At 52.9% G+C, this 26,676-nt stretch overlaps 13 protein-coding genes across 13 annotated transcripts; 4 read left to right on the top strand and 9 right to left on the bottom strand.

Moving 5' to 3' along the window:
* Positions 1 to 270: 270 nt before the first annotated feature.
* On the top strand, positions 271 to 1,462 carry E0L32_000713 (uncharacterized protein; the record flags this gene model as incomplete). Its single annotated transcript, XM_031141846.1, has 5 exons — positions 271 to 459; positions 547 to 624; positions 710 to 752; positions 815 to 879; positions 974 to 1,462. 5 exons carry the CDS (start codon positions 271 to 273, stop codon positions 1,460 to 1,462), a joined length of 864 nt encoding a protein of 287 aa, XP_030994247.1.
* A 223-nt stretch (positions 1,463 to 1,685) lies between these two features.
* E0L32_000714 (uncharacterized protein) lies at positions 1,686 to 2,267 on the bottom strand (the record flags this gene model as incomplete). The annotated part of the gene is made up of 1 exon (XM_031141857.1): positions 1,686 to 2,267. The coding sequence occupies one exon, from the start codon at positions 2,265 to 2,267 to the stop codon at positions 1,686 to 1,688; it is 582 nt and encodes a 193-aa protein (XP_030994248.1).
* A 741-nt stretch (positions 2,268 to 3,008) lies between these two features.
* On the bottom strand, positions 3,009 to 4,258 carry E0L32_000715 (uncharacterized protein; the record flags this gene model as incomplete). The annotated part of the gene is made up of 7 exons (XM_031141868.1): positions 3,009 to 3,027; positions 3,083 to 3,259; positions 3,314 to 3,366; positions 3,419 to 3,449; positions 3,512 to 3,610; positions 3,658 to 4,033; positions 4,084 to 4,258. The coding sequence occupies 7 exons, from the start codon at positions 4,256 to 4,258 to the stop codon at positions 3,009 to 3,011; spliced, it is 930 nt and encodes a 309-aa protein (XP_030994249.1).
* A 286-nt stretch (positions 4,259 to 4,544) lies between these two features.
* Positions 4,545 to 7,832, top strand: E0L32_000716 (uncharacterized protein; the record flags this gene model as incomplete). The annotated part of the gene is made up of 2 exons (XM_031141879.1): positions 4,545 to 5,009; positions 5,352 to 7,832. 2 exons carry the CDS (start codon positions 4,545 to 4,547, stop codon positions 7,830 to 7,832), a joined length of 2,946 nt encoding a protein of 981 aa, XP_030994250.1.
* A 400-nt stretch (positions 7,833 to 8,232) lies between these two features.
* On the bottom strand, positions 8,233 to 8,703 carry E0L32_000717 (uncharacterized protein; the record flags this gene model as incomplete). Its single annotated transcript, XM_031141890.1, has 1 exon — positions 8,233 to 8,703. The coding sequence occupies one exon, from the start codon at positions 8,701 to 8,703 to the stop codon at positions 8,233 to 8,235; it is 471 nt and encodes a 156-aa protein (XP_030994251.1).
* Positions 8,704 to 9,395: 692 nt separating this feature from the next.
* E0L32_000718 (uncharacterized protein) lies at positions 9,396 to 11,816 on the bottom strand (the record flags this gene model as incomplete). Its single annotated transcript, XM_031141902.1, has 4 exons — positions 9,396 to 10,059; positions 10,128 to 10,316; positions 10,378 to 11,583; positions 11,647 to 11,816. The coding sequence occupies 4 exons, from the start codon at positions 11,814 to 11,816 to the stop codon at positions 9,396 to 9,398; spliced, it is 2,229 nt and encodes a 742-aa protein (XP_030994252.1).
* A 1,018-nt stretch (positions 11,817 to 12,834) lies between these two features.
* Positions 12,835 to 14,583, bottom strand: E0L32_000719 (uncharacterized protein; the record flags this gene model as incomplete). The annotated part of the gene is made up of 4 exons (XM_031141913.1): positions 12,835 to 13,550; positions 13,623 to 13,964; positions 14,035 to 14,457; positions 14,517 to 14,583. The coding sequence occupies 4 exons, from the start codon at positions 14,581 to 14,583 to the stop codon at positions 12,835 to 12,837; spliced, it is 1,548 nt and encodes a 515-aa protein (XP_030994253.1).
* A 708-nt stretch (positions 14,584 to 15,291) lies between these two features.
* Positions 15,292 to 16,344, top strand: E0L32_000720 (uncharacterized protein; the record flags this gene model as incomplete). Its single annotated transcript, XM_031141924.1, has 1 exon — positions 15,292 to 16,344. The coding sequence occupies one exon, from the start codon at positions 15,292 to 15,294 to the stop codon at positions 16,342 to 16,344; it is 1,053 nt and encodes a 350-aa protein (XP_030994254.1).
* A 104-nt stretch (positions 16,345 to 16,448) lies between these two features.
* On the bottom strand, positions 16,449 to 18,790 carry E0L32_000721 (uncharacterized protein; the record flags this gene model as incomplete). The annotated part of the gene is made up of 5 exons (XM_031141935.1): positions 16,449 to 17,166; positions 17,236 to 17,548; positions 17,612 to 18,534; positions 18,590 to 18,660; positions 18,719 to 18,790. 5 exons carry the CDS (start codon positions 18,788 to 18,790, stop codon positions 16,449 to 16,451), a joined length of 2,097 nt encoding a protein of 698 aa, XP_030994255.1.
* Positions 18,791 to 19,526: 736 nt separating this feature from the next.
* Positions 19,527 to 20,156, bottom strand: E0L32_000722 (uncharacterized protein; the record flags this gene model as incomplete). Its single annotated transcript, XM_031141946.1, has 2 exons — positions 19,527 to 19,904; positions 20,022 to 20,156. The coding sequence occupies 2 exons, from the start codon at positions 20,154 to 20,156 to the stop codon at positions 19,527 to 19,529; spliced, it is 513 nt and encodes a 170-aa protein (XP_030994256.1).
* A 592-nt stretch (positions 20,157 to 20,748) lies between these two features.
* E0L32_000723 (uncharacterized protein) lies at positions 20,749 to 21,926 on the bottom strand (the record flags this gene model as incomplete). Its single annotated transcript, XM_031141956.1, has 4 exons — positions 20,749 to 21,186; positions 21,250 to 21,403; positions 21,791 to 21,817; positions 21,871 to 21,926. 4 exons carry the CDS (start codon positions 21,924 to 21,926, stop codon positions 20,749 to 20,751), a joined length of 675 nt encoding a protein of 224 aa, XP_030994257.1.
* A 1,047-nt stretch (positions 21,927 to 22,973) lies between these two features.
* On the top strand, positions 22,974 to 24,098 carry E0L32_000724 (uncharacterized protein; the record flags this gene model as incomplete). The annotated part of the gene is made up of 2 exons (XM_031141967.1): positions 22,974 to 23,212; positions 23,276 to 24,098. 2 exons carry the CDS (start codon positions 22,974 to 22,976, stop codon positions 24,096 to 24,098), a joined length of 1,062 nt encoding a protein of 353 aa, XP_030994258.1.
* Positions 24,099 to 24,311: 213 nt separating this feature from the next.
* Positions 24,312 to 26,033, bottom strand: E0L32_000725 (uncharacterized protein; the record flags this gene model as incomplete). The annotated part of the gene is made up of 3 exons (XM_031141978.1): positions 24,312 to 24,630; positions 24,693 to 25,328; positions 25,384 to 26,033. 3 exons carry the CDS (start codon positions 26,031 to 26,033, stop codon positions 24,312 to 24,314), a joined length of 1,605 nt encoding a protein of 534 aa, XP_030994259.1.
* Between the last annotated feature and the right edge of the window lie 643 nt (positions 26,034 to 26,676).

Here is a 26,676-nt window from a genome sequence, read left to right on the forward strand (position 1 = left end):
CTGTGGTCACTGCCTATCATGTCAGGTGTGCGAGTTCCAATTCGTTAACCATTCTTGACCTCCCTTGGTACCTTGGTAAATACTATTCCGTATCTGGTAATAGACTAGTATCTACCAGCCGGTCGGTCCCACTGCGCCTCCGAGAAGTCCGAGACATAAGCTCGTCGGGTTTTTATGTTCTCGTAACCTTCGGGACTGATCCTCCACCCTTTTTGTCGTAAATCATCAACAGCTCTTTTGGAGAAACTACTCAAATATTCGTGAAAAGAGATGGCTCGCTTTGGCAAACTACTTCGCTTCAAGAATACCTCCGGGCAGGTATTCTATGGAGAGGCAAAAGACTTGCCGCAGATAACAAAGGACGCTCTGATAGGTGCTGAAGTTCCTGTCTTCAGTGCTGGCCAGGAGCCCTGGTCGGATGATTTCAAGCTTTCGGGCTCAACAGAAAAGATTGCAGAGGTGCGTATTGTGAGGGAACACAGTGAAGGGTTGGCCAGAAGCGAGAATGTGGCTAGACTCCGTACTTACCTTTCTTTTGACCTCTAGGTCCTTGCTCCGCTGCCCAAAGTCCCGATCTTCCTTTGCATTGGGCTCAACTACAAAAAGCATGCGGAAGAGGGTGGTGTAAGTATGATTCTCTGCTGTAGTTTGATGCACCTCTCCAAGCAGATCATGAGAAAGAGACGATTGACAAGATTGGGAACACCAGATGAAAGTCGGAGAGTATCCGCAGACCTTTTACAAGCCTGCAGGTAAGTTCAATATCGAACGACTCCCGTCATCGCCGGTGCCAATACTGAACCCTTACGCCCAGATGCACTCGCTGGACCCTTCGAAGACATACCCATTCACCCCGCGTGCCAATGGATGGACTACGAAGTAAGCAGTTACATGGCTCTGCTTCTCTCTACATTATTATCACCTCCCATTTTCAATCCAGGAATCTGACGTGGATTGCTTCTTGGGGAAATAGGTCGAACTCTGTGTTGTCATTGGCAAGGACTGCAAGAACGTGAGCGAAGACGAAGACGTCACCCAGTATATCTTGGGCTATACCGTGGGTAACGACGTGTCGGCTCGATGGTGGCAGATGCCTGAACGGTCGAACAACCAGCCATCGATGGCCAAGTCTTTCGACAAATTCGCCCCGATTGGTCCTGTTATCACCTCTCCGGACATCATCGCTGATCCCAAGCAGCTGAGGATGCGGAGTATTGTGAATGGAGACCAGAGACAAATCACTCAGACGGACGACCTAATCTTCGACATTCCCGCCATCATCCGCCACTTCAGCCGTGCCATGACCATTAGAAAGGGAACCGTTATTATGACGGGTACCCCAAGTGGTGTTGCGGCCTTTATGAAGCCGCCTGCGTGGTTGCAGGACGGCGACGTGGTGGAAATGGAGCTTGAACATGTGGGCACCATGCGCAACAAGATGGTATTTGAGAAATCTGAGTAGACGACACCAAATATAGTTCCCTGTCGCCTGGCAGTTATTACATAACAACACATTTAAAACAAGGAGGTGCCTGTGGTCAAGGAATATCGACAAAAGCAGTTTGCATTCAGAGTATAATATTTTGTTCTCGCTATGACAAGAGACCTTCTGAACGCCCACAGGCACATCAATTGACTTATCAATCCATCTCAAGATAGTTTTAGGCGTGGAGCAAGCTCTGATATCAAGCATTTGTTGGCAATGCTCGCGGTCCAATCTCTACCCTTCGCTGTAGCTCAGACTCGCTCTCCCCAGCAGACAAGCGCTTGATAAAATCCTCTGGATCGAAATCCACACCAATAGGATTCTCAGCAAATGCTTTGGACTTCATGAACTCAGTGGCCGATTCGGCATCCTCATAATTGTCGACCTGAGTTTCGATCATGTTTCCATCTGGGTCCTTGTAGTAAATGGATGTAGTTGGCCCGTGGTTGATCGGCCAATAAGGTTGGATCCCCTTCTGCTTACGCTGCCTGTAAGCCAAAAGAAGATCAGTGAGGGTGTTGTAGGTGAAGGCAGTGTGCTCCAAGCCGCAGGTCTGTGGGTCTTTGTTCTTCGTCCCTGGCATCTGAACTATCGCGATACGATGGTGTTCCTCATCGTAGGTCAAGAATGCGAGCACGTCGTTCTCATACATTGCCTCAGCCCCGAGAAAGGTCTTGTAGTAATCAACCATGGCTTTGAGTTGGTTGGTGCGGAGCACGACATGAGCGAGTTTCACCGGTGATAAAACCTTGGCTGCCGGCGCATCCCAGTCGACCGTCATGTTGACAGGATAGTATGAATCAGTGTTGGAAGTTTAGAATTGTTTGTTCGGCGTTGATTCTCGTTAGGGGGAGACACTTGTCGAGTTGCAGCTGAGCAGCCGTGGAAAGAAAGTGGTGATATGGAAAATAATACCGACAGACATAATTTCAGGACATACCTGCTGCCGGTGATTTGTCTACTTAGTCCAGTTGGATCAACGATCCATATGACTCACCTGAGAGAGTGGTTTGGGAATACTCTGCGAACGAAAAGGTTCGGCGGCGCGAAACGATTAGTCGGCCATCCGAGCCTCTACTATTTGTTCGGGCACCCCGCTTTGCGGATCGGAGATTCGAGGCATCCCACAAGCCCTAGCTTCATTGTGCCTTGTGTCCGTGCCTCCACGGGTTCATGAATAATAATACGGAAATGAGAAGATCATTGACTGCTAGCGAGCCGTCTTCAGACAGGTTGGGGGTTATAGTTGGGGGGACATTGCCATTTCTCTCGCGCTCGAAGGAAAGGAGTCTGTAGTGGTGAAACCTGGGAGTCCTTAGAAGATGCATATTCACGGAACATAATTTGGATTTCACATTCATTCTGCAGAGCCATCAATATTTGGTCTAATATAGATACATGCCAATCTTTACTGACATACCCACCTAAGTCTTCAAGCTGTTGTCAAGTGATGTTCTAGAAAATGCCCATGGAAGAGCCTCACCTTGTGCAACATTCCCAACGATCTTTTCCCTCCTCACCACTAGATGCTTGTGAAACCACTGTTGAGCAATCAGTATCATGTAGCCTCCAACAGGTATGATCGGGATGCCTTACCCATCCACCACAACGGCGCTGCCAGTCATATAGCTACTCATCGGCGAGGCCAAGAAGCATATCACTTCTGCTAGCTCACTTGGTTCGCCAAAGCGGCCCATTGGGACCTTCTTCTCTTCCTCCTGAACGAGTTCACTGGAACGAGCAGCCGCTCTCATCGCCGGCGTATTCACATAGCTATACTTTCAATTAGCGTGCTTCCATTTCTGACAACTCGTCAAGCAGAATTACCCCGGGCAGATTGCATTAATACGTATTCCATCTTTCGCGTATGTATTTGCATCCTGTGCTTCATTAGATACATACTCTCGATTACGTATTGTTTCTCGGACTTACAGTTTTCGTGATGCCCAAGATCCCATGCTTGCTGGCGCGAAGGTCAGAAGAGTGTTCTTAGCTCAACAGGAATTGATTATCAAATTTGACTACCTTGCAACGTAAGCGGGCACCGAGAGTAGTGCGGGGGGCGACACAAGGCCGTATGTTGATGATAGATTGACAATCACCCCCCTCGAGGCTGGTCCTGTTCTATACGCAAGTTAGCATGATACGAGGACCTGGAAGGATATAACAACCGTTGCTTGATGGGTTCCTGCTGCAGCATGCGCTTAATAACTTCTCTCTGGCAAATCCAGAGTCCAACCAGGTTAACGTCTATGATCTTGTGAAAGTCCGAGGTGGCGACATTGGTCGAGGGCGAGATTGCACCAGCAATAGCGGCGTTGTTGATCAGGATGTCAATTCTCCCGAAATGATCATTTGCCTGCTGAACACCTGAAATGATAGAATGTTCTTCGGCCAAATCTACTTGAAGCTCCAGGACATTGACCTCCCGGACTTCGTTGACAAGACGCTTTGTCTCGGCGAGACCATCCGCGTTGATGTCTAGCACCGCTAGCTGCTTGATGCCATGTTGTACAAGAGCGATGCATGTGGCCTGTCCGATTCCTTCTGCAACTTGAGCGCTGGATTGATCGCATGGGCTGGAAAATTACACCTACCTGAGCCAGCACCAGTGACCAAGGCCACGCCTTTCAGTAGGTCGCCCATATCTCCAAAGTCCTCGGCAGAATGGTGAGTCCGCGGAGACGGGATTAGGGGGCAGGTCGGAATTAAGGAGGAATACACTACGGAGCGCACGCTTTCAGAGAGATGGTTTGAAAAGTGTGTCTCCATATTTAACTAGTGTCCCGGGGCCCCGGAGTGATTGCCTCCGGACAGGAGAGAGTCGGAGCCAAATCCGGAGTAGGAGCTCGGAAGCCTCTGTGCCCGACCAGTCCTGTTCGGGGGATTATTTAGTAGGAGAACGTTCATCAATAGAAACAACGAGATAGCTTGGCACAAAAAGGAACAACCTGCAGGACAAAACTCACCAAGAACATACCAAAGTCATTTCTAATCTACAACCGGGTGCTTTCATTTTCTTATCCACCTCCCCAAGGTTTGAAGCGAGTAACGAACCATGGGCTCACTGGATTATCCACGACCTCTACCGGCCGTGTGGGACCACATCGCCGAGACTGAGCCTAATAAAGTCCTATTCAGCATTCCAATTGGCTCAGAGGTCTCTGATGGCTATGAGGATATCACGGCTCGTACCTTTGCGGATGCGATCCATCGTGCGTCGTGGTTTTTGGAGCGCGAATTGGGCAGGTCTACCACCTTCGAGACTCTTGCCTATCTCGGCCCAAGCGATCTCCGGTACATCATTATTATGTCAGCAGCCTCAAAAGTTGGTTATCAAACCTTCTGGACCTCTCCGAGGAACAGCTTTGAGGGCCACGTCAAGCTTATGGAGGCGACGGAATGCTCAATCTGTCTCACACCATCAGCAACTCCCCCAGGCCTCGAGCCAGTGATCGAACGCTTGCAAATGCGGCATGTAACTGTTCCAGAGCAGAATGTTTGGCTTCACTCTCCCGAGCCGGTCGATCCGTATCCCTTCACAGCAACCTATGAGGAGTGCTGCCACTTACCTCTCACAATCATTCATACATCGGGATCCACAGGTCAGGCTTCCTAACCCGTGATAATATGGTATCCAAGCTCACTGAACTTAGGATTTCCAAAACCCATTTTCTTTCCCCAAGGGTTCGGTTGCTGTCTGGAGGCAATCGTGAAGCAGCCTCATCCGCCGAATAAGACAAACTTCTGGCGATGGTTTACAGAACACCCAGGCAGGCTTTACACTCCGTTCCCCATGTTTCATGTAAGTGTTCCACACCCCCCAACGGGAATGCTCAAAGATCTCATCTGACTGGTTCTTTAGGGGTCTGGCCTGATGCTAGCCCACCATTTCGCACAATTCCTCAATCAAGTCGTAGTCTTACCGCCTCCAGATAAGCCTGTAACTCCAGAGCTATCAGATGAGATCGTCCGCAGCGGGCTGGTAGACGGTGCCTTCCTTGCTCCAGCGATCATCGATGCTATAGCCAAAGAACCGGAGTTCCTAGAAAACTTGCGGAAGTTAAGATTCGTCATCTTCGCTGGCGCGCCGTTATCAACCGAAATCGGCGATGTGGTCCGCAGCAGGACCAGGCTTCTTAACGCATATGGCCAAACAGAGCTCGGTCTCATTGATGAATATCGCCCAGACGACGAAGACTATGCATACGTCGAGTTCGGCCGGCTTTCCAACATGGAGCTCCAGCACCACTCGGGCGATCTGTACGAGGCCGTCATGGTTAAAAAACCTGAACTTGCTCAGTTTCAAGCAGGGTTCATCGCCGACCCTGAAGCTACTGAGATTCGGTCTCGCGACCTATTCGCGAGACATCCGGATCCGAAGAAGCCAAATCTCTTCATCCACCGCGGGAGGGCGGATCATGTCATTGTCTTTGAGACGGGCGAAAAGATCAACCCAACATCCATGGAAGCCTTGATAAGCACGCATCAGAGAGTCAAATCGGCACTAGTGATAGGGGAAGGTCGCTTCCAGTCCGCATTGTTGGTTGAGCCCCGACACCCTGTGGAGACAGACAAGGAAAAAGAGGAACTACTTGAACATATTTGGCCCATCATCGAAGATGCCAATAGGGACTGTCCTGCACATGGCCGAGTCGTAAAAAGCCATGTGCTCTTTACAGAGCCAGGAAAGCCCTTCCCCCGGACAGGCAAGTCAACCATTAGCCGTCCCGCTACTCTGGCTCTGTACAAAGATGCAATCGACCAAGTCTACAATGCTGCCGATTCGATGCTTAGTGAGAACGCGCTCAGCATTGATCTTGCCGAGTCCCCGGAATTTCTGCTGAAGCAGTTACGAGAATTGGTTCGAACAACTACAGATCTCGAGGTAGGCGGAGACGACGACAACTTGTATCAGCTCGGTATGGATTCTCTTCAAACCCTGCAACTCTCTCGAGCTCTCCGGAGCAGCTTGGCAAAATCTCACCAGAAAGTCGATAAACTCGCCCCAAGCTTTATTTATGCTCATCCGACCCTAAGAACATTGAGCGAGGGTCTGCACAATCTCTATCATGCAAATGGTACTCATGTAGATGCAGAAGCGCACCTGCGGGAGATGGAATCAATCCTGTCAGAATACTCTCAGATGCTGCCGATCAAGAAGGCGAAACCGAGCCCTCGCTCCATGCGGTCAGAACGTATGAGCGTGCTCCTGACTGGGTCGACTGGAAGCTTGGGCTCATACCTTCTTCACACGTTGTTGCAGCAAGAGCGTGTAGACCACGTCTACTGTCTGAACCGTTCGGCTGACGCAGAGTCTCGCCAAGCTTCGGCCAACACAGCACGTGGCTTGGTCAACTCTTTTGATTCCTCTAGAGTCACATTCTACACTTGCGATTTCTCAAAGCCGCTCCTGGGACTCGATGAGGCTGTGTATGGCACCTTGCTGAACCAAGTCACGCATATTATCCACAATGCGTGGACCGTCAACTTCAATCTGTCGCTTGCGACCTTTGCAAAGACGAACATCGAAGGCATCAAGACTTTGATCGAGTTCAGCGTCGACTCCGCTCGGCGAAGTCAGATCTTCTTTGTGTCCAGTGTTGGGACCGCGGTGCGCTGGAAGAAGGCTGGCCACCCAGGCGCTGTTCCAGAAGAGGTGATGCCTGATCCCAGGACCGCTGAAGAACAGGGCTACGCGCAATCCAAATGGATCTCGGAACAACTGTTGCACACTGCTAATGCCAATAACAACGTTGATGTATGCAGTCTCCGTGTTGGCCAGATTGCAGGTCCAGTAGGAACAGACAAAGGGGCCTGGAACAAGACCGAATGGTTCCCACTGTTCTTGACTAGCTGCAAGGTGCTGGGGATGCTACCAAAGCAACTCCCAGTCTCCAATACCATCGACTGGATTCCGGTCAACATACTCGCCGAGGTTATTGTGGAGCTTGTTCAGCATGGCGCCAGTGGCGAGGGCAGTCTCGTGTACAATCTGGTCAACCCGTCTTCGAGCACATGGCAAGAGCTTTATCCCATCGTACGCCGCGCACTTGCAGAGTCCGGCGAGAATGAAATCAAGCTCGTCGAGTATGCCGACTGGGTGCGAGCCCTGGAGAGAGTGGCATCGGAGAAAGTCACTCAAACCGAGGTTCAGACCAATCCTGCGGTCAAGCTACTGGAATTCTTCCAGGCCGTGGCGATAGACGATGACGATGAAGCCGAGTTGAATATATCAACTGAAAAGGCAACAAAAAGGTCACCGACACTGCGATCGTGTTCACCCGTAACGGCGGAATGGATGTCTCTGTGGGTAGGTCAGCTAGGATTAGGGTTGCGGAACTAGTCTTTCACTCAAGCTACTAAGATATTTCAATTCGCTTCAATATACTTGCAGTTCTCTACCCTGATCTGAAGTGATACATTAGGTAAATCCCGCCAACATAGCATTTATGATCTTTGCTTGGAAGTAGCTGGGTGAAATGGCAAAGATAGTAGCATATCTAGCGCTTGATAAAAGAAGGTGTACTAGTACTGCCTCTGGAGTAGTGAGACCTCGTTTCAGCACTATTCGGGGATCAGAGCTCTATAGCACAAGTCGACGAGACCCTTTGCGACTAATGCTTCGCTTCGAGACTTGCTCATTTACTCTATATCCCGAAATGTGCCTCCCGGGATGGGGAAAGAAGCTATTGGATGTCTCACACCGTCCTTCGATCATACAGAATCCATTTCCAGCAAGTCCATTACTTTGCCTTCTGTGCAGCCTCAGCTTCCTCAACCCATTGCATAGCCTGCTTTGCAAACAGAGTGTCCAGATAGAATCTGGCAGCTGAGATCTTCCCGTCTTTGATCTCAAACAACCAGTGATAGCGGTTACAGTAGCTGTTACCATTGATGTTCATATCCGAGCTCGCCTCCACGGCCAAGCGGTCCTCGCTGGCCGTGATTCCTTCAACCTTGACGCTGACATCGCCGATCCGAGACTCCTTGAACACCCATGCTCGAAACTCGTCTTTGGAGAGCGTCCCAGCTAGAAGTGGCAACATGCCCTTCTGTGCAATTGTGGTGAAGGTTGCATCGTCATGGAACAGGTCAAAAAATGGTTCGACGTCGCCGCCCTTCTTGACGGACCAGTGCTCACAAATCTTGTACGCAAGCTTGTGGTTCTCGTCGATCTTTCGCAGCCTCTCAGTCATGGTGTCGTTGATGGTCATTGTGGCCCAAATTGCAAGCTAGTAGTCCGGAGGTCGTACTTCTGATTCAGGTATGTGTCAAAAGATGAAATATATTGGCGACAAGATGAAGCAACTGGTTCCGTAAACTTGCAGAGTTCTGATGTCTAGTGGAAAGTTCCCGGGCACATCCCTTTTCTTTGCTTTCGCTACCGCCTTTGGCTGGCAATATTTCCACGGGGAAAGGTTCCAAACTATTCCGGGCGGCTCCCGAACACATTGGGAAATGTCGACGTCTCGGGGTCGGAGCCACAACGGTACGTCCCCACCTTCCCCGCTTCTTCCCCAGAGTCTCGTCCCGAACCCCGGGAGAGCTCCAGACAAGCACGATCAATAAGATTCGTTGCAATGGGAAAGGCAATTTTTACCCCGAAAGAACATGCATTCGTCAATCTGGCCCACGCTTTTGACAACTTGCATTGTCTCGATCGGTCTTCTTCCATCTTTCGACTGCCCTTCCCAAAAGATTGGTAGTCGTACATCAGGGGATGTCACCATGCGTTTTGAGCGTTCGAGTTTATATCTATTGGGCCTGCATATGCAGTCATCAACCATGAAACTCGCCGAGCAAATCCGTATCCCAACCTGTAGGTCTCGAACTGTTCATGATCTCCGACGCTTGCTTTCGAAGAAAGTGGGCCTCATACGTAACTTCGGGCCGTGGCCGTACTTAGCTAGGCAGGTATGATCCGAAACATGCCGTCGAACAAGTCATCTGCCCATCCCAGGTCGTTCGAAGGATGTTCCGACGGGTTGGCCTCGAGGCAGTCATCCGCATTGACCTCCACCACTGTCCCGGTAACATCGCGGTTGTTCTCGGGGGTGATGCTGTCTACCTCCGCCACATCATACGCCAAGTCAAAAGGCACGGCGCCAATGCCGAACATGTCCGCCGTGCTGCCAGCCAGCTCCTCATCACCGACTTCAAGTACAGGAGCCACGCCCTTCTCCTCGGCGGTGTCTCCCCGGCCGAAAGCGTAGTCCAGAGCGAGCGATATGTGGAGGTAGATGCGCGGCTGTCGTAGAAATAACTCACGCCAATTCTTCACATAAGGCCAGGTCGTCGGCGCAGGTGCCGCGATGGCGCTGGCAATGTCTGATTCGCCCTGTGCCTTGAGGCGCTTGGTGTGCGGCGTAGCCTTTGTCGAGATGCCGGCGAAGGAGAGGACGCGGTCGATGACCTGCAGCACACTGCCGACTCCGTACCGGTTGTTGTAGGAGCTCATCAGCTCTTCGTAGTAGTCGAGGGCGTCGTCCTCCTCGGCGGCAGGCATGATGGCTGGCGACAGCCTAGCATCCAGGGAGTTGAGGAGGTAGGGCATGGCGACACACGAGAAGCTATAGATGCACGTATTGTCAGACGAAGGAACTTATCCAGGAGGGTGGGAAAGCGCAGCGTCACTTACACGCTGATAGGGAGATGCTGCGCGAGGCCGTGGGCAATGCAGCGCCGGACGAGTTGTGTGATTTCCTGGCTCGACTTCTCGATGTCTTCTCCAATTTTGTCAATGCTCTCCTCGTCGTGACTGATCTTTAGACCTTCAAAGGCGTCGACAAGTGAACATTCATGGTGATACAGAGCTACAAGAGCAGCGCTAAGAAGGTTGTGAGTACGTCGACTTTTGATTGAGTTAAGTTCAAAGATGCTCAACTCACTGGTAATGGATGTATGGCAAGTCCGAGAACAGGACCACAAGCCGATGCACTCCTCTCTCCTCGGATATGAACGGCAGACAGGCGTCCGCAATAGCCTTCCAACTCGCTAGCTGTGCCTTGGCTTCCTCGACCTCCTTCTTCCGCTCCTCGCTGTCATTTGCCGAGACTGGTGGATTGGAGGCTTGTCGATATGACGCGGACACGACTGTTGTCAGAACGGTTGCTAGCCGGCAGTGCAGATTAAAAATCTTGGCGACGTGCCTTTTGGTCTCGGCATTGTAGACGGCAGAATCGTTGATTTCGTCACCAAAGTCTTCTTCGCCTGGCAGGGTGATGCCAAAGCTACTGTCGGTGGGATAGACCTGGATCGGCCGGCGTAGCCCCAGGGATGTAATCCTATCGCGAAAATAAATGGACCACCAGAGTCGCCTTTCAACCCCAAGGGCTGGGGTCTGGTTTGGTCGAGTGGAAAAGTACATCTTCGCGTTCAGTCGTGCCGCTTTGAGCCACCGCCGACTGGCATGAATGGTCTGGAACGTGAACTGGTAGGTCAGGAGGACGGAGCCTTGCGCCTTGGCCAGCGGATCGACTTCGGCATTCAGATCATACAAGAACTTGGCCTTGGAGTAGAAACATTGCCGAGCCTGCGCGACATCGTCATAGCCAACTCCTCGGAGGACCTTTGGTGGGATGAAGGGGCAGACTGCAAAAAGCATGGCGTGGAATAGGAACAGAGAGATTTGGGGCGCGGTGAGGTCCCCCTTGTAGGCTCTCCAGAAGTCGGCCTCGGAAATGACGGGAAGGCCAGGGTGGACGTTGAGGAAGTATTGATGCATGAACTCGTCAAGAGCTGGGTTTCGGGGAACATGAAGGCAGCCACTCTTCTCGAGCATCTTGGCTTCGGTCTCGCTCAGGTTGGAAAAGTTGTCCAGCGACAGCCATCGATGGTAGAAGAACAGCACACCAGGTTCCCCGTAGAAGTAGACGGGCTCAACCGGTTGAGACTGTGCTGTGGTGGCCTGCTTAGCATGCGGCGGGGATGGTTCATTTGCTGCGGTGGACGTGGTCTCTGGTGGCGTTATCCGGACTGCCATGCCCTCCTCAGGCTGTGGCATGGGTTGAGGATAGCTATATGGCCGTTTCTGTCCTCCCGGGGGCGCATTTGTTTCGACGGCCTCTAACCTGTCCAGGGACTCTGGCACTTGCCTGCGGTCGTGTTAGTAGCAAGTAGCGCAAGATTGACAAGGAAGATGGAGGGCGATGACTGACTTCTTCCTCGCCCCATCACGCATGGTGCAGGTGCGGCCATCAAGCTTGCAGTTGGAGCAAGGCATGCCCAGCCTCGAGGCATCGCATCGGACGCGTCGAGCATGGCACGAGCTACAGGCAGCTGATGCCCGCTTTGCGCGCCCGTCGCTCCACCTGTTTACCCCGGACATGGCTGAGAATGAGGAACGGTAGGGATCGAGAGATCAGGGACAGCGCCGAATCTCTCCGCGGCTCCGGGTACCAGCGAGTTGCTCGGCCCGTGGCATGCAGACCTAAGCGGCGGTCAAGGCTGGCTCCGGTAGATGGCGAATGCAAGAAACGTGCCCGGGGACCACTTTCGGCCGTTGAAACCAGGGTTCAACAGAATCTGGGGTCAAAAGGCTGTGCTGTACCCGGGGTGGATTGGTCTGGGGAACTTGGAGGCTCGACAAACGAGTGGATCAAGTAACGCCTAAGTAGTGTGTGTATTCACCAATTCCCCGACGAACGATACCTACGTCAGGGTCGAGATTTCAGCCGGCTGACCCGCCTTCATAAAATCCCGCAGTTGCTTGGAGGCTCAAAGTGGGCTCAAGTCCCAAGCTTGGCATTGCTATTGGCAGACCATCGTCCCGAAATGCCGGCGCCATCGCTGTGACTGGATGGGGTCAACCTTGAAGTGCTAGCGCCGTGATAGTTAGCTGCCAGAGCCCTAATGGAGAGACCTAAACCACCCCTACCTTGATCAATGGGACAGTGGCTTGTGCCTCTTGCTTAGCTGGTTTTTCCAGCGGGCTGGCGGTCGGGTGTTGAGCAAGTTAGGTAGGTAGGCAGTGTCTGGCATCGAGGAGTCTGCCTCTTCTGGCACAGATGATATTGAGCAACTTGGAAACCAGCATCAGTTGCCCCGTTGTCACACTTTCAATTGGGTACTCATCGACACAGATGCATGCACTTTGACAATTTTGCGTATCTCCAAACGTGTTGATGGTCCGGACAGATTGATACCGGAGCATCACCATCGGCAACCAGCAACCCGTTGATCTGTGTGTTGCTCACGGCTGTCATGAACTTGGCATAGCCGTAAATTATTGGCTCTTGTTTTGGATCATGTTCATTCTGAAGATAGCAATCCACTATCCAAGATGATCTGGTTATGCTTTTGCACGTTGAACCTCTCAACCGGAAATCGGGCCCTTGGCTACAGGCCTACGCTCGCTCAACATTACAGCTGGTCCCCCGCTCGTACGAAACCCGCTTCTCCAGCACCACGGGATCCGTCGTCGTGAGGTCCACCTTGGCCCGCCAGCCCATGAACCAGCGGCCCGCGAAGAGCTCCTCCATCCGCTCCATCGGCACGCCCTTGGTCTCGGGCACCCACAGCCACAGCAGCACGAGGCCGGCGCCGCAGACGCACGCCCAGAACACGTAGGCGCCCCAGACGTGCAGGCTGACAAACATGTTGGGCGTGACGCGCACGACGGCGAACTGGAAGAACCAGTGGATGGCCATGTTGGTCGCGTAGCAGACGTTGCGGATGCGCGTCGGGTAGATCTCGGTGCCGATGAGCATCTGCACGGTGCAGAGGCCGACGGACCAGCCCACGGCGTAGACGAAGACGGACGCGATGGCCGCGTCGCTGGCCGACTTGTTGCTGCCGTCCGAGAAGATGGACATGTACACGGCCATGTAGATGTGGGTGATGCACTGCAGGAACAGGCCGACCGTGAAGCAGGGGCGGCGGCCGAAGACGTCGACGAGGCCCCAGGTGAAGATCATGGTGAAGACGAGCTTGACGATGCCGTAGGCTCCGCTCGTGATCAGGGAGGTATTCTGGCCGACAACGCCGGCGTACTTGAAGATCTCGGGGATGTAGTAGGTGATGCCGTTGCCGCCGGACCACTGCGCAATCGTCTGCATCGCCACTGTGAGATGACACGTTAGTATCTGTAACGACCTGCCCCTACGTTGAAAGAAAAAGGATCTGTCAAGCTTACCTCCAAGAAGAAACCTCTCACGATAGGACGGTGTGGTTGCAACCTCCTTGACGAGGGCCCAGATCGGAGTTCCAGCCAGCGCATGCTCCTTTTCTCGAATATGAACTTGTATCTCCTCGTACTCCTGACCTAGGTCCTCCGCCTTGGCTCCACGGAGACGTGACAATGCCTGCAAAGCATCTTCGGATCTGTCTTTCGACATGAGCCAACGAGGTGTATCGTTCAGAGTGAAGCTCAAGAGGAAGGCGATTCCAACCGGGATCAAGGGGATAGCCATCACAAGCCGGTATTGCATCCGAGTCGATGCCATGGTTGCGTTAGCAGCGTAGTTGATGAAGAAGCCTGGAGCGATCTCTTAGTCAGCAAGTCACCACTTCCAAGCACCTAAGAGAAGAAGAGTCGGAATTCTTACCGAGAGTGAGGAAGGTCAGCAGCGCCACCATGTACATGCTAAAGACCGTACCCCGAGACTTGGCCGGAGCGATTTCAGACAGGTACAACGGTGCAACCACGGTCAGACCACCAGCCCCCAAGCCACCCCAAATACGAGCGAACAGCATGAGGCCCAGGATGCCCGAAGAGAAGATCTGCATGAGCAGGCCGGTCATCCACCACGTTGCGAAGATCTGCCAGCATCGAAGTCGCCCAAGCCTATCGCAGATACCGACCGCGATGATAGCGCCAAAGGCTGCACCCAGGACACCAAATGACGAGATGTTAGCCTTCCTGTCGGCCAGGCCACTGGGGTCGTTCTTCCATAACGACGAGTCGAGGCCAAAATCATGCTGGAAAGATTTGAGTCCCGTCGAGGCGCTGAATCCTCCTTCGTCATAGCCTGAGGGGTCGCTGGTTAGCAGCGTTCTTGATACAGAGGGCACAGAGAGGCAAGATTACCTTTGGGGATACCGCCACAGGCTATGACCACGATGGTCATTAGATAATACGGGTTGAGATCCCACATCGTGATGAGGATGCAGACGAGGCCTTGCGCAGAGGAGACAGGTAACCGCAAGAGACCAAAGATCACCCAAGGGAGAGAAGACCAAGCGTTTCGACGACCAAGAAAGAGCAAGACGATGCCCAAGGTCTCAAAGAGGATGGGATCATTGGGCGCTCTTATAGATCGCCTATCTCACCTACCCACAGTGTGGGGTGAGGGGTTTGGAGGGCGGCTTGCGGGGAAGAAATAAAGGGATTAGGTAAAGGGCCACGAGTTGAAGAGAAAAATCTAATCAGCTATTGGGCTTTGTGGGAAAAGAGGTAGCTTTGCTGAGATGGTCAGAGGAGTGCAAAATCCCCAAAGTCCCCGTCTCCATCTTCAACTTTTGACAAAGTGGAGTCTCGGTTGGGGTCTGGCTCAGGAACTGCACTCGGAAGTTGACCGAGCCTAAGCATTGGGTGGAATTGCTGGCTCCACCACGCCTGTTAGACTCGGTGAACTTCCGTTGCATTGACGATTTGCCACGTCAAAGATAGACATACGAGCTGGATATGTGGTGCAACCCCAACCTCAGCCCGTAGCGGCAATGATCGATGCTCTGTCCGGCTCGGGCGCCCGGCAATTCCTTTTCAACCCCCTTCGCTGCCCTCTGTGATGGTTGTCGGCATCGCGAATATTGGCTCTTTGTTCAACAGCAATTCAACCTGAACATTGAAGACTCGACCTAGTATGGGGCAACCTCCGAGCATTCGATATCTGGTCCTCAGCTGGCTACGGAGGTTGTCGACACGATTGAATCAGACTTTTAGCCAGACACTCGCTCTTCTCCTGCCGCAATTTCTGGGCAGCCGAGCTTCCGCTGCTCTCAATACCAAGACCCTACCACGATATGAAGCGATCAGAAACCGTATGCCACCTGGGTCATGGGACTCCCACATGCATATCATGGACGGTGTACGATACCCAAACTATTCCAGAAAGCACTACACTCTCAAGGAGCGATACACGTTAGAAGCCGCGTTGTCTTTCGAGTCCACGATAGGCATCAAGAACATTGTGGTGGTGCAGCCTTCCTGCTATGGCATGGATAACTCATGCGTACTGGACGCTTTGAGGGATCTGGGGCCCAGTCAAGGCCGTGGTGTTGTCGCATTCGACCCAGATCAGATCGAGAAGCCGACTCTGCAAGAATGGCATCGGCTCGGAGTTCGGGGCGTGCGAATAAACCTGCAATCTGTAGGCAAGAGATTGGAAAAACAGGAAATGGAGCAGACGCTGAGGAGATATGCCGAGGTCATCAAGCCCATGGGATGGGTGATGCAATTATACGTGCCGCTAGCAATGATTACTGAGCTCGAAGATATCATCTTGACCCTTGGAGTCCGGGTCTGCTTCGACCATTTCGGATCGCCGACGCTCCCAATTCAGCAGCATTCAAGCGACGACAAGGCGCCTGGACTGCAAGACCCATACACTCTGGCCGGATTCTCATCTCTGGTTCGGTTGCTGCAAGAAGCCGACGTGTTCACGAAATTCTCCGCCCCGTACCGGATCAGTGGTCAAGCGCCTCTGTACTCGGATCTCGACCCCGTCTCGCAGGAGCTGCTGAGGGTGGCTGGAGGGAATAAACTCGTCTACGCCAGCGACTGGCCGCACACACGATTTGATGGCATGGACATTCGACCCTGGACGGAGAAGGCGCTGGACTGGTGCGCCAACACGGAAGGTCTCACAGAAAGACTGTTCCGAGACAATGCGAAGGATCTTTGGGATGTGAAATAGAAATGGGTGCATGGGGAAGCGTGGTTATGTATATCATAGCATGAATTGGTGACTCAGTAGGACATTGAAACGCCTGCTCCCGGATGGAGTGTTTTGCTTGTGTGCTACAGTAGCCCTGTGCTGAGGAGACTTGGATCGATCGTCTCTTGATTGCCACTATCGTGCCCTCTGGTGCACCCTGCGATCTGTTCTATCCCTCCGAGACTGACACTCAGCGGCTCGAAGGAGAGCAATCTGGACCTCTCTTCCGTGCTGGACAAAGCTTGCGGTGCATCCTCGCGGAGTATCCTGACGTCCGCTTGCGCTGTTGAATGCTCTGTGCCATACGCTGTGGTCATGGACTGTGTATTAGGCTGAAGCTCGGTCAATTTGCTGGCTTGCGAAACATCGTCTTCAATATGAATGTCCATTGTGTTCAAAGCTTGTACGATGGTGTCAAGTGCCGTGCTCATTACTGCAAGAGGGCTTGGGGTCAGTAAACTTGTCAGCCACTGATTGGAAAGAAGCACCCGACCTTTGTTTGTGTCTGCTAGCCTCTTGAGGGCGTGAAGGCAGTACTCAAGACGGGAGAAGTCGGCCATGCTCTGCGGAGCGGCCTGGAGTTGAAGGAGGAAGATAGATGCAGCGATGTATACGCAGTACGACATGGACATGGTGCAGTAGCGGTAGCCGAATGTTCGGCTAAACAGGTCGAATATGCTGAGAGTTGTGCTGGCCGAGACGACGCATTTGCCCAAGTGGTCCATCTCGCCAGTAGCCTGGACCATTCGCTGGGTTAGGAGTGGGCGGTAAAGGAGGACTCGAAAAGTGTGGTAGAGGCAGCTTGGAAACATGGAAACATGTCAGCTCTTGAGCCCAGCGAAAGAATAAGGACAGACGTATTCGACCTACTTGAGTGTCACAATGTGTGACGGCGGTGCCAGGCTGGGCAATGCGTCTGGGTCGAGTCGAAGTGTTTCGGGCAGCTCTCGCCACCATTTGTCCAAAGCAACCTCCTCTTGTGACATGCAGGCTTGGATCTCAGCTTCAGTGTTTTGTTGCAGTGGGTCGTACATGTGGATGAGGATTTCGTTGAGGATGACCGAGAGTTCACACATCTTCATAAAGCAAGACGTCGAGCGGGCGGGTGTAGGCGGGTACTCAATCCCGGTAGGTAGAGTGACTCCATGTGGAAGCCAAAGATCGTGTTCCGCAGAGTCATCGTCTAGCCCCAAGTCGTCAATAACGGGAAAGACTGTGCGCTTTTGGGGGGTTCAATAGCACTCACTAAGCATTTGAGGGGGGGAGACCGCAGAAGACTTCAGGGAGGGCGACCTGCCGAGGTAAAGGCTGAGCATCTTGTCCCAGAAATAGCAGCTCCAGAAGAGACGATTCCTGATCTCAATGTCTTCATCCGAAAGATGTGCTGACCCGGCGTAGCGCTGCCCGTCAATGCAAATTCCGAGCTGATCAATGAGGCGGAAGGCAATACCGCTGTAAACCCATGCTTGAGCCGCGTTTCCGCTGCTGCATTCGTGGGCGCTCAACAAGAGCATAGTTTGCACCGTAGGAATGGAGAAGTCGCCTCGGCTGATCTCATCAAACACCAAAGTGCGCACATGCCGACCAAAGATGCCTCCTTTCTCGTAAGGTTCAAGCTTCGACATCACCTCAGGATCGTTCTTGACCCACCGCACCGAGTGCATGAAAATGGCGTTCATGAGGGTATGTGAGTAGTAAGGCCCAAGCGACTCTATGTCTCGTGTAAAGGCGGGACGGTAGATGAAGTTGAACAGCGGCTGGACCCAGCACCAGTGGGTGTCGAGCAGATGCTGGAACAACGCCGGTATGTCGGATTCGGTCTCCCGCGCCCGTTGGTACCAGGCATTGGTCACAAGCCGTGCTCGCGTGTCGCCTTCAAAATTTGGCAATGCTCCTTCTCGAACCAGCGCCACGTCGGCTGGCTCAGTTGACTCTTGGTGTCCCGCGATAGGATGGAACAGACTTGTCGGGCCATGGTAGGTGATTCTCCCCTTTTCATCCAGCTTGAGGCCCTCGAACACATGCCTGAGATGCGACGTGGACTGCTCGATAGCCGTGGATGGTGATGGAACTGGTGATGACTGCCGTTGAACTCTCAGAGCCTGAACCTCAGCCTCAAGGGCTTTGACCCGACCTTCGAGGCGCTCCGTGTACGAGAGGGTAGGGTTGCTATGACAAGGTCAGCGCCAGCTTTGAGGACCTACCAGTCCCTCAAGACACATACAGCTTGTAGACGCAAGGCTCGTCTCGGCCAACGCAGCGTTTGCAGACAGGCTGTTCGCCGCCACATTTAACCTGTGGCATCAGTCATTAGCATACCTCGACGACTTGCGCACATGGTTGACGCACGCACCTTTCTCTTTCGGCATGTGTCGCACGAGAACGCGCTCTTCTTGAATCTCCTTGCGTCGCCAGCAGAGGACATTGCAACAATGTTTGGGGGTGAGACTGGGAGTCACCACCACAGAACATGACGCAGGTGGGGAAAGTTGAAGGAGCCAACATTGAAGTGCAGCTTATGATCCCCAGTCATCCACACCAGCTGGAGACAGACCACAAGAACCTGGAGCTGGCGCTAACGTCGCTCCGACGAGATGCCGATCCACTCCATGCGGCATGTCTCTGTCCATCACTCCAGTCGAAATCGTAGCACATTTCCGCGAAGTGATCGTAGCCCTGGCCTTAACAATCTGGTAATTAATTCCATCGCTTGATCAGCCGCTGGGGGGAGATGAAAGATCCCATGCGCGGGATGGCGGCTGGTGGAGGAGAAGTAATGAATCAAGCGAAAGCATGAGATTGAAAGAAATAAAGCACATGCATGTCACAATGCCCATCGCGGTATGAAAGTTCAAAAGTCAAAGTTCATTGATTGCTTTCCATGCCAGAGAGCATGCTATGGAGCTATCTCAGCCTTGTTACTCTCTGGTAGTCGAAGATGATGTATTCCTGCGCGCGCGAACACTTCGTGACCCTTCCCTCCATGTCCGATATTGCGTACACTCGAGTAGACGATGATGATATCAGTTCGCAATGGAGGTTCTCGATGCCCACAAGCAAGGACATCCAGCCATTGAAGACTGCATGCCAAAACAAACGAAACACTAGTCCATCTCCGTGAAATACACAGCAATTCAGACCCCATCCTCCGCCATGACATCCTACTCCTCCTTGACCTTGACAGCCTCAGAGGCAGCCTCGGTCTTGGCCTTCTTGGTGGGACGAGCCGAGGGCTTGACCTTCTTGGTGGGACGAGTCGAGGGCTTGACCTTCTTGATGGGACGAGCCGAGGGCAGAGGGGTGCGGCCGTTCTCGTTCTTCGGAATGACCTTCACCTCCTCCTCATCATCTTCGTGCTCATCATCCTCGTGCTCAGTCTCCAGGGCAACCTGGTCGATCTCGGCGTGCTTGCGTTTCTTGTCGGGACCCTTGCCATTGACGGCGGGGTCGAAGACACCCTTCTTCCGGACGGCAGAGAGAAAGTTGGTGCAGGTGCCCTTGGCCCAGCCGGTAGCGAGCTGAAACTTCTCGTAGTCAATCTGAAAATGTGCGATCAATTTACCGCATCCCCCGAAATGAAGCGTGGTGCAATAAAGATTGCGCAGAGCATGATGTGATGTCGATGAGATTCTATGGAGAAATGGATGACAACTTACCTCGAGCTTGTTCTTCATACAAGCAAAGATCTTGATGAGGCCACGCATCTCTTTCTCCGTGAGGGTATCGAAGACCTCGGGGTTGGCATCGGCCGCCTCGGGGGCAGGCGAGACGGTCTTGTTCTCAGGCTTCATTGTCGTTTGAAGGGGACAAATGGTGGTAGACTGAAAGAGCTCTTGATGAAAACAGAGGAGGAGACTGGGGGGTGATGGAGGTTATTTTGAATTTGTGCAGTTGAGGTGTGATGTGGTGGAAAGGATGTGAGGAGGGTGCTTGGGCTGGGGATTTTAAGGCAGAAACCACGTCGAGAAAGACGACTTGGATGACTTTTTATTCACCTTTGGATCGAGGGCCCCTGAGCAAAGTTCACATTGATTTAGGAACAATAACAGGTGAGGTCGGCCGCGGAATATCACGATTGAGGATTCTCAAGTTCTGACAAACACCAACATCCCTTGAGGGACCAACCCTGCTAAGAATTGTCTATCATAGCCCTGCCCTCGCCTGCCTTGATACCGAGTAGTAATCATACGTCCTGCCGTTTTCCTTCTCGCATCGATTCAATGACACCACATTACCTTGTTCATCGCAAGAAGAAAACGATCTACTGCTTGATGAAATGCCTCGGCTTCAAACTGTCTTCGAATAAGTCTCTCATGGTGGGCTTGACATTGTAAAGAAAGCCTGGCTTTTGCTCAGTTGATGATACTTTTCTGCGAGTAAACATTACGACTCACCCTCCTTGGCCAGGTCGACCTCATACTCTGCATTGCCAGTGCGTTGAAACAGACGGTACTCGATGAGGTCAAGGAAAAGTAGCACCAGACGCTCTCCAGTTCTCGTGGGCCAAATAGGGTTTGGATCCGCCGGGTGATCTGGAGATTCAAAGTGTTTGAGAGCCTTGGCGATTTGGTCATGCTTGACTTGAAGCAATTCCTCGTCATGCTGGCAAAGGGAGACATTGGCGCACTCGGGAGTGACGGTGCAGACACGACGAGGGCTGAAGCTGAGGCCAACCAACTTCGTGAGAATGGCGGCTTTGCCAAGGGGAGTGATGCGCGGCTCGTCCTGAAGCATGTCAAGGGTGGCAAAGACCTGAAGCTCCAACATTTCCTTCTCGTGGCCATCCTCGAGGGCCATGGAGACCTCAATCAGGTCAGAGGCCTGTGCAATCACATCGTCAGATTATGGGCGGCACTCCTTGCTTGACAATTAAGCACAACGCACCTCCTTGAACTGCTTGTACACGAACTCGACCACCTTCTCTGGGGTGTTTCCCCGATGCTTGAAGATTTCGCCCAAGCGACGTTGGATCTCGTGCGCGCTCATCTTTCCTCGCGTTCTCCCTGGAATCCTTTGGCTCTGCTCGGCCTTTTGCGCTCTGTGAAGATAGAATTAGTCCTGGTACAAACTCTCTGAATCCCTTTCTCGCAGTCGAAAGTCCTTTTGGGGGGATTCGTCCGTTCCAGGTATTGTCAGGAGTATTTGTGGCCAACAGTGCCAGTGGTGAAGAGACGGGTGCTCACTCGTGAAATCGTTGTTGGAACAGCAGAAGGCTTTGCAGTTCACGTTGAATGTAAACAGTGCAGGAAAACGGTTCTTGTCTCGAGCGGGCTGCAGCTCTAGGGAGAATGGCAACCGGGACAGGGCCCAAGCTCGAGAAGAAAAGGCGCTGAAGCCAAACAAATTGGCATTCTGGGAATACACTGATACAGTGGTGCATCTCCTCCAGGCCACGCCTTTGGGTTTGAACAACGAGAACACTTACGAGACACGGCCGACCTTTCTGCTGGAACTACAATTAAGCAGCGCTGCCATTCTCCTCAATGGAGTACTAGACTAACCAACACCTTTTCTTCTTCCTCTCCTCCTCCTCCTCCTCCTCCTCCGTCGTACGGCTGCATGATTTCAAAGAGCAAAGGCGACTACACGTTGGATCATTGTTGAGTACCAGCCTCCCTCATTGCTAGCAGAGAGTCCCCTTACTTCCGAATGACCAAGCCAGCATGGTTCACTTAAACCAGAGGTCCAAGGCACACCGCAATATGAACAACTCAATCTTGCCTGCATACATCCAGAATGCTAACGACAGCACCAGATGAAACCAGGGCTTCCATGCGCACCATATAACCATCTGCACCTGCATCCTCAGCGTCCGCATCCGCATCGGCTTCATGTGGCACCCGCCGTGCTCACCGTACGCAACAACAAATCAGGATCATGCACGCGAAGGAGGGTCAGTGGCGCCGGGTGGGAAAGACAGAAGGTCCGGTCTGGGGTCAGTCAGGCATTTTCAACATTTTCAACAACAAGCCCAAGAATGCAACACCAATCATCCCCACCGTTCGACTCAGGGAAACACAACAGGCAAGGGAAGCAAGCCAAGGAATAGACTTTCCGGGCAGCTAAGATTAAACACGCTAATCACCGGGACTTGGTAGGGGGTGGACACCGGCATATTTCAGGGGGGCCACCTTTCGTCCAAGATAAGCCTCGTTCTAAAAGGCTTGATTTGCCCGCAGCGCCCTGGCCCGTCCAATCCCGCACGCCACAGATTCCACATTTCCACACCATGCCAGGGGATGCAACCTGGCCCGCCGATCGTGCATGGGGCACACTGACGCGGTGCTGCGTCGTTTGATTGTTATCTGCAAGGGATGCCGCACCATCAGAGACAGCATGCCGGCTTGGCGGCGGAGCCGAGACCCGCTGAAGATGTTGAAAAACAGGGTTGGGGGATTGGGGATGGAGGAAGATTGGTCAAGGAAGAGGAGGAATTTGCATGTGGTCCCGTCTCTCCCTCTGTACATCCCAGCTCGCTGTTATTTTAAACAAGAGGATCCCCAGGCCAAGAGTCGAGCGTCTCCTGCACGCTGGCTCCCTCCTGCTTCACACCAAAGACCTTCTCATCAGAGACCTTCTCATTGAAGACATGCCGCCTTGAGCCCATCATGGGGGCAAGCCGACGCTTTCGAAAGAGATCATACCTGGCGATTGCCCTTCTCGTCCTCCTCATCTTCGCCTGGATCGATCGATGCTGTCATGGCACCCACACAAAGCAAGACTCAGCATCCTTGGACGCGCAAACCGAGACAAGAAGCCACGACAGCCAGCCGTCCAGTCTGGTCTCTGAAAAGAACCAGAACTTCACCGTCAACCTGGTGATCGCATCCACCAGCAAGGACGACACGTAATGGACAGACCGGCTTGATCTGGGACCGAACCTGCGTATCATCCGCTACGTCTCTGACAGCACCACGGCCCAGTACCGCCCGCCCGTCCCCAGAGTCGGCCGCGAGGCCATGATATACCACACCTACTTCCACGACTTTTACGACTCGCTCCCGGACCTCTCCATCATGATCCACCCCCACGAGAAGCCCTGGCACATCGAGCCCGCGCTCGCGCAGTCCATGCTCTTCGCGCTTAACAACCTCGACCTGGGCGTCGCGCACCAGCGCGGGTACGCCAACCTGCGCGTCGGCTGGAAGGAGTCGTGCCCGGACTGGGTCGACACGAGCCGCGAGTACGGCGACGAGCGCCGGCCCATGGAGGCGCCCTACATGGCCGGCGCCATGTATCACAACTTCGGGGTCTACGGCTCCGACCTGCCCCGCTACTTCGGCGGACCTTGCTGCTCGCAGTTTGTCGTGACGAAGGAGGCGGTGCACCGGCACCCTCGCGAGCAGTACAAGCGGAGCACGGACTGGCTGGCGGAGACGTCGTGGCCGGACTGGATCACGGGCCGCACGTGGGAGCACATGTTCCCCTGGATGTTTACGGGCAATGCCGTCGATTGTCCCATGGAGTGGAAGGTGTTTTGTGGGATGTACCACGTGTGTTTCAAAGACCCGTCGACGATCACGGACATTAATGACCTGTGGGAGGAGAGACAAGATCTGCTGGACAACATGGATTTGTGGCAGTGGATGCGACACCCGCAGATTGTCATGCGGTCGAACTCGAGGGTTCGAGAGATTGAGGATATTGTTCGCTGGGAGGTTGCACGCGCGATGGCAAGGGGGCAGGATGAGGATATTCGACGGGCGGCAAGTGTTAATATGTTTGAGGACTGAACCTCCTACCTACTCAACATGTGTCTCGGCCCTTTTTGCGACCTTTCCCGTACCCAAGCAATGGCTCTGTGGGGTCCCAGTCGACGATGGGGAGTCTTTTTAAAGACCAGACAACTCTGCATGAGGAATCTCAACTACATCCACGCCCGCCCCTCCCATGTGTCGAGACTCTCTTGATTGTCGCGTCTTCTAGCGGCGCTCTCCTATTTACAATCATCCGAGAAGGAAGGTCCCGAAATCAATTGTCGAGAAGTCAATGTTGTCGGAACCGGCATCCCAAAACATGTCATCTGCGCTTTCTTTGATGGCGGAGAGGCAAGTTAATGCCACGACATCAGATGCAGGAGACGCATCTGTGCAGATTGACGACGACGCAACAGTGCTGGAGAGATATGCGTCTTGGCCGTCTTCATCCAGCAGGGGGTCGTATGCCCAAGGGTCTTGGAATACAAGTCTGTTGGCAAGCTCCCCGCGAATCGACTTCTTTTCTGGATGCTCGTCCGTCAGTGCACCCTCGGCGGTCCAACGTACCCTAGATATACAATGTCAGTCCTTGCAGATCCCATTTCGGAAATGGATAGCTAGTATACGAACACTTTCTTAAATTCTTCATGAGAGACACTTTCACTGCCTATAGCCTCAAGAATGGCATCATATATCAAATTGACTGCCGGATAGAAACTTGAAGGCCGCCGGAGGATCTCTGCACATGGACGTAGATACGACTTCCACAGCTGCAGGTCGTTTGCTGCCGGCATGTCGTACATCCTTTGCTTAAGGATGGTGGAGACTGCATCTTGTGCGCTTTTCGCCAGCCTCGGGTCGGAAACACAGATGTCTGGATCGATGTGTAACGCTGTAGCAAACAGCGAGGACATTGAGACGGCATTCCGGAATGCTTGTCTTCGCCAATGGTTAAGCTCTTGTGTAGGCTGAACCTCGCCAACGAGTGACTGAATACGGAATCTGTTCTCGACAGAGGCAGCGGCAGCCTTGTATAGCTCACCACGTGTGTGTAATAGCCATACGTGAAGCATGAGAAAGGTTGTCAGTTCTGGAGAGGAAATGTATCGACAAAAGTTTCGTGGTCCAAGAGAGTAATGTGGAGGGAGAGAATCAACGAAGGTTGACAGTTCTTGCTCGAAAGGGGCGACAAAGCTGCTTGATATAACCATGCTGCTCATACCTGCTGTTTCACTGAGCTGTTTCTGTTTGGCACTGTCATTCGACCTAGAATTAGCATCGAGATGCTGCTTGAGCAAGAACAGATGACTGTCATGCTTACCCTCGTATCCTGCGTCGGATATCCAGAATACGGACGAGATGTGCGTACAGGCCTTGATTTTGAGTATCACTAGTTGTCCGAGCGTCCTGCAGGGTGGAGGTCGTGGCCAGAGTGTCCCTATCAAAGGAGATTTCGTCACAGGGCAGGCTTATATGGATCGTATCCGTCGAGCAGAAACAAAGATTGGCGTCGTCACTAGAGTAGACTGTGCCCAGCATCCACAGAGCCCACATCAGCCGCCTTCTCCGCTCCGGTTCCAGGTGGCCTTCGTTCACATCCTCATAATTCATCAACTTGAGATAGGCCTGCTTGGTAGCATAGTTCAGGAGGTGCCTGAGCCTACCAAATCTGCCCGAAGAGCCATGGTCGAAGGCTATCAAAATCAAGGATTCGATGTCAGTCTCCTCTAGAGAATCAGTATTCTGCATAATCTGCTTCTCTGCCTCGTTGATCCAGACTTGACCGTCAGGAAGAGTACGGCGTTCTCGAACCGATATAAAACGAGATGCCACACCACAAATGACTCGCAGCAAGCGAGGGTCGTGCCGACCGTCAAGCCAGAGTTGTAGCAACTTAGGTCGGTGAATGAATCCGAAGCCTGGTATTGGGTCGATATATTTGAAGAATATGTCGAGGTACCTTTTTACCATGGTCTTAGGAATGTCAGAGTTCCTATAACACTGGCTGGTTAGATCTTGGGGCTTGAGATGCTGTGCTGGATTTGAGAGGGGTTGACCTACGTGGGATTTTGATATGGAATGCCCGACAAACCCTGCGGAGAAGCTTCTCTTGTCAAAGTTGACTCTGAGCTCGCCAATCCACTACCATTCTCCTCAGCTAATAGCTTCTCTGGTGTGCTTATTGTCGCAGCAGAACCTTCAGTGGCCGGACACTCGCTGACGGCATCTTCCCGGCTAGCCTTTTGGCGACGAATCCTACGATTTGGGGGATAGTGGCATTTGAGACCAAGCGAGAGGCAGCGCTCGCAAGGAGGCGAGTCTCCAGAGCAGCGAAACTTCTTCACGCGGCATTCAAAACAAGCGCGGCGTGCCCGAAGACGTGTTGGGTTGGGAGGCGTGCCTTGCTGTCCAGAGAAAGAGCAGGCAAGGCTAAGACTTTGGCAATTTTCACAACCCCCAACACCACCATCGCAGCGCACCTACTGATGCTGGTGAGTCTTGTGCCCGGACAAGTGCCATAGGTAAAACAATCCATCGAAGAGAAGCAGCGGAAAGCCCAGAAAGATGAGGGTGGTCACGAACCTTTCGACTGCGGCATTGGTCACATAGCACT

Source organism: Thyridium curvatum (assembly GCF_004353045.1).
Source record: "Thyridium curvatum strain D216 chromosome Unknown NODE_3_length_876553_cov_77.224826, whole genome shotgun sequence".
NCBI classification, from domain to species: domain Eukaryota; kingdom Fungi; phylum Ascomycota; class Sordariomycetes; order Thyridiales; family Thyridiaceae; genus Thyridium; species Thyridium curvatum.